Source organism: Mesitornis unicolor, unplaced genomic scaffold (assembly GCF_000695765.1).
Source record: "Mesitornis unicolor isolate BGI_N332 unplaced genomic scaffold, ASM69576v1 scaffold7183, whole genome shotgun sequence".
In the NCBI taxonomy this organism is placed as follows: domain Eukaryota; kingdom Metazoa; phylum Chordata; class Aves; order Mesitornithiformes; family Mesitornithidae; genus Mesitornis; species Mesitornis unicolor.
This window is the reverse complement of record NW_010176630.1, coordinates 1-5,256: the sequence shown is the minus strand read 5'-3', so window position 1 is coordinate 5,256 and position 5,256 is coordinate 1. Positions and strand designations below refer to the sequence as shown.

General features: G+C 47.8%; 1 protein-coding gene across 1 annotated transcript in view; it reads right to left on the bottom strand.

Moving 5' to 3' along the window:
- The window catches only part of ZNF512 (zinc finger protein 512), a 12,225-nt gene extending 7,367 nt beyond the window's left edge, over positions 1-4,858 (bottom strand). Inside the window, 4 exon segments of the mRNA XM_010181786.1 lie at positions 2-33; positions 1,012-1,095; positions 3,685-3,774; positions 4,693-4,858. Coding sequence (XP_010180088.1) covers positions 2-33; positions 1,012-1,095; positions 3,685-3,774; positions 4,693-4,738 — 252 coding nt within the window. The 5' untranslated portion in view covers positions 4,739-4,858.
- Between the last annotated feature and the right edge of the window lie 398 nt (positions 4,859-5,256).

The window sequence follows — 5,256 nt, the reverse complement described above, 5'->3', positions numbered from 1 at the left end:
GAATCACCAAGGCCCACCGGTCTTCCATGCTGCCTGTCGAAACAAAGGCGTGCAACAGAACTGCCAGCAGAATCTCTTTCTTCTCTTTCAAAACGCACAGCGAATCCGAGAAGGAAACAACTCACACGCTGCCAAAGTCACAGACGTAACTGAGCGGTTTCAGACAAAGCACATGGTTCAGTTCTGCTAACGAAACCCTTATACAGCTGCAGTGACAGCAGCCAGCAGTTCTGGCACTGACAGTGTGCGGAGCTGCACCACCAGGCCATGCAGCCCAGCAGTAAACCATCCCTGCGTGCTGCACTCTACAGTGCCTGGCATCTTTCGGAAATGCCAAGCCTGCGCTGGGCATAATCCACAAGGATTATGAACTGCTGAGATGGGTTCTGAGAAGGAAGTGGCTTAGCAGCCATCTGCTCGAGTTCTTATCATAAAAAGATATTCCTTGCCCAGTAATAACAGGCAGGGGTTGTCCCTTCCCAGGTGGCTGGAGGAAAAGCTTGTGAACCAAACAGCACTCGTCAGAAAACCGGGGTATTTAATGAGTGCTGTGAGCTACACGCACCGAGTCTCTCCATGGGCTGAGTCAAGGCTAACGTTATTTTTCTAGGATGGGCTGCTTGGGTCTCTGGCTACCAGGTTACCAGAAGAGGTGATGTGGCAGCAGCAGCTGGAGTTTGTCCTGCAAACACGTTCTGTTGAGTAAAAAACTATAAATATTTTTACGAGTTTTGTAGTGAAACTATTCCAGCAGGCTTTGGCTCAGTTCTAGAAGTGACTCCCCTTCCACCGCTCATGATGCAGTGGTAAAACCATGTGGAACTACACCGCTAGGCAGCACGCAGCCCCTCCAGCCTTGCTCTGCAGTACTGACACAGCAGCCAGCTCTCCCTGTCAACAGTAAAGTGAACACGGAAACACCAGAAACTCAGCTGCTGCTCAGATTCACATCCCAGAGTCACATTTCTCTTTTAGCTGCTCTATAAACAGTTCTGAGCAACCACTTCTTACCTGCGCCATAGGTTTCTAGCTCCTTCTGAACATGCTGGCCTTTCGTTTTGGAGTTCTGTTGTGTTCTAGCTTGCTGTTTTCTTCCTGTGATAACACAAACAAGAAAGACCAAAAGACTTAGGGTGAGCCTTGTTACAAAAAAGTAGAGATTTTTCGCTAGAAGGCTGCTATTTAGTCTACTGTCTCAAAGCTACTCATTCAGAAATGTTCCATTTTCTTAAAAGGAATTTCAAGATTACGTTCCCTGCTCCTGTTCAGAATCCATAGCTATTTAGGGCTGCAGGCGTTAGTCCCGTCCAGATAGCTGTGCTCTGTAAGGCTGTTCATACACGAGGCTCTCCACACTGAAACATCCTCTGTTCACAGCACGGCTGAGCCAGTCCAACGACCTTTTGACAGCCAAACGGACAGATGCTTTCACTACTCATTCCTGCCTTCAGACTAAACCACCCTTACTGTTTCAGTGTTCTCTCATGGGTTATGCTTCTTGCTCTCTTCTCCCTGTCCACACACTTCCTGAACTGCAGTGCCCACTTGTCTAAAAGTCTACATTTCTGCTCCAACACCTTGGTAAAACATCTGCCTTTTAAAAACAAGTATGGCACTGCTGGTCCCTACTCAGCTTCTGATCTGCCATAAATCTCAAATCCTCTTCTGAAGAACTGGCACCTAGGAGGTTGTTCTTTGTCTTCCAGCTGTGCCAACACTTCCTCCTAACTGCAGAATCTGTAATTTCACACACTATTTTGTATATGTGCAAGTGTATTCTTGCCTTTACGTAGAATTTTACGTGGTTTAATTTGTGCTCAGTTCCTCTTGTCCTGTCAGTGAGCACTACAGAGAAGAGTCTGACTCCTTTTTCTTCCTTCCCTCCCATCAACTATTTATCCATGCTGATTCTCGCTGTGCCTTCTCTTCTCCAGACTGAGAGTGTCACAGCTCTCCCAACCTGTCCTCATAAGATATTCCAGTCCCTTGGCCAGCTATGACCCTCTCCAGTACGTCCATGTCTGTCTTGTACTGGGGAGCCCAGAACTGGACATGGCACTGCAGATGTGGCCTCACCAGTGCTGAGCAGAGGATCACCCATCCCGACCTGCTGGCAATGCTTTTCCTAATGCAGCCCCAATGCTGCTGGCTGCCTGTGCCCCAGGACCCGGCCCTTGGCCTTGTTGAAGCTCATAAAATTGCCCTCAGCCATCGATCCAGCCTGGCCAGGGCCCTCTGCAGAGCCTTCCTACCCTCAGGCGGATCAGCACTCCTGACCAACTTCGTGTTGTCTGCAAACTGAGGGAGCACTCGACCCCCTCATCCAGATCACTGATAAAGATACGGAAGGGAACTGGCCCCAGTCCTGAGCCCTGGGCAACACCGCTTGTGACTGGCCACCAACTGGATTTATCTCCACTCACAACTCTTTGGGACTGCACTGGCCAGACAGTTTTTTACCCAGAGAAGAGTACACCCATCCAAGCCATGAGCAGACAGTTTCTCAAACAGGATGCTGTGGGAAACAGTGTCACAGGCTTCACTGAAGTCCAGGTAGACAACATCCACAGCATTTCTCTCATCCACTAAGCGGGTCACCTTGCCACAGAAGGAGATCAGGTTGGTCAAGCAGGACTCATGTCGACCGGGCCTGATCACCTGGTTGTTCTGCATGTGTCATTTGACGGCACCTGGGATGATCTGCTCCACCACCTTCTGCAGCACCAAGGTCAGACTGACAGCTCTGTAGTTCCCTGGATCCTCCTTCTGGCCCTTCTTGTAGATGGACATCACATTTGCAAGCCTCCAGTCAATTGGACCTCCCCGATTAGCCAGGACTGCTGACAAGTGAGGTATGCCCAGTTTGTTAGGTGCTCTAACCTTGTCCTCCTTCACTCCTTGCTCCAGACTCTCCCTCTGGTCTCAGGCGCCTGGGATTCCTGAAGGATTCCTTTAACTGATCAAGGCTGAGGCACAGGCAGCATTGGGTACCTCAGCCTTTTCCATGTCATTTGTCACCAGTTCCCCTGCCCTGTTCAGTACTGCACTCACGTTTTCCCTAGTCCATGTACCTGTAGAATCCCTTCTTGTTGCCTTGCACATCCCTTCCCAGATTCAACTCCAGGTTGGTCCCGGCTTTCCTAACCTCATCCTTGCAAGACTGGACAACAAATATATACTTCTCCTGCATCGCTTGCTCCCGCTTTCACTGCTTGTCCACTCTCTTTTGCACCTAACCACTGATCAACCACCCTTTGAAGGCCTGAAAGACCCACAGTGTCAAGCATCGACCCCCTCTGCCTCTGTGGTAAAAGAAAAATAAAATGGTTGGGTTTGATTTCTCTGCAACAAACCCATATTTCTGTTATCACATACTCCTTAAACTCCAGATGTTTACAAGATGTCTGGTGATTTAGTCCAGAATCTTTTGGGAAACTGAAATGAAGCAGCTTACTCTATAGTTCCCCCACTTCCTTTCCTATCTCCCTTCATTGGACTTTTTAAGAGAGACTGAAATTAGAACAATCATCTCCTACTGTAAAACAGAAACCAGGCAACAGCGTCCTACAACGAAATACCCAGAATCAGAAATAGTTGGAAGACAGCAGAGGATAGCACTTGGGCAGAGAGGAAGTCTGAAGTACCTGGAGGCTTGCAACTAGGAATTACAAGTATTTGTATTACCAGAAATCTTCTGCTTCTTCCTGGGAGAGTCTTTAAGATCTTCGCCTTCCTCTTGCTCAGATTTCCTCTTGCCTTTCAGCAGTACTTCTCCTGTTAACAAGTAAGAACAGAAATGCTTCAGTCTTGTCATTCAGTCTGGATAATAGCTGTGAGTCTGCTGCTGCCTCAGCTTATCCTTGTATTCAATATTTAAAAAAACCCACCAACTACTTTTTGTAAGGCACCTGGACACCAGTGAGGTAAACACAGCCTCCCGACTCAGTAACGTTTAGGCACTGCGCAGCCTGCAATCCTACAAGGCAGAAGACATGGAAGAAACAGAGCCACATGCTTCATCTCACTGCTGGTTGGGCCTGGGGGTGTGGAGCTGCAGCAGCCTCGCTTCTATCAAGCTACCAGATCCTGCTCTCCCCGCAGCAGGACGGACATCAGATTCTGACTTGGAGATAAGAGCAAAGTTTTGGCTCTCACCACATGAAGAGTTTAGAAAACAGCTCCTTGGTCAGGAAACCTGAATGCTTCTACAGCAACATAAGAATCAAACCACTCCAAATCAAAAATTGTAAGTGGCAGAAGAGAGAAAATAAAACAAATAAAAACACCCTTCAAAAAAATAATTATCGACCAACATCAACATCCGTGTCCAATCCCAATTACTGCTGAACGGTCCCCGTTCCTACATCTTTAGTGCTGCTTTTTTAAAGCTCTCCAAGCATAGTCCTGATGTGATTGGCAGAACCCTTACACATACCTCTTCTACAGAGAAAACTGAGTTCAGCCATAGAATCATTAATTTTAGTGGACAAGTCACTCAAAAGGAACTGTGTGACATCAGAGAATTTTACCCGTTTCTGCAGTGGAAGCAGTTTATTTCCCCTAACACACCAGCAGCATTACCAGGTGTGTAATTTGTGCCTGAATTGCAGCACGCCTTTCAGAAGTCATCTAATGTCTCACACAAGAGCCAGAAAGGCAACAGCTTTGCATCAAGCCAAGAGTGACGAGTACCTTTTTTTTCTGAAGGTTTGTTGATGCTGTTTTTTATCCCTCTCATTTCCAACCAGTACGCAGGCCTGCGGATGGCCCGCCTGCTTCTGGACTCTGCGCTTCCGTTCACTCCACCCTTTGGCGAGGCAGAAGAAACGCTGCTGACCGTCTCATCGCAGTCACTGTGCAGTCCTGGGACAGCAGCTTCCACTTCCTCAGGTGGCTTCAACCTGGAAAACATCACCTTGAAATCCTACGTATATGTATATGTATATGTATATGTATATATCTGGATATGCACACACACAAGCACAGTAACCTGACAGACAACACCCCTTTCACGTTCACAGCCGTCCTGGTTTGAGCTAAACAGAATTAATTTTCTCTTCAGTGATTTGACTTTCCAGCTCAGTCTCTTCTAAGTGGCTGAACTTGCTGAAACCAGCAGGATGTTTTCCCAGTATGTGCTGCTACAACTGATAATCTCAAGGCCACTGTCTCACCATTGGTGCCATGTCTGTGCCTACAGGGGGGGAAGTGGACCCAAACCTGTACAAGGAGGTGTTGCATCCCACACACGGCACA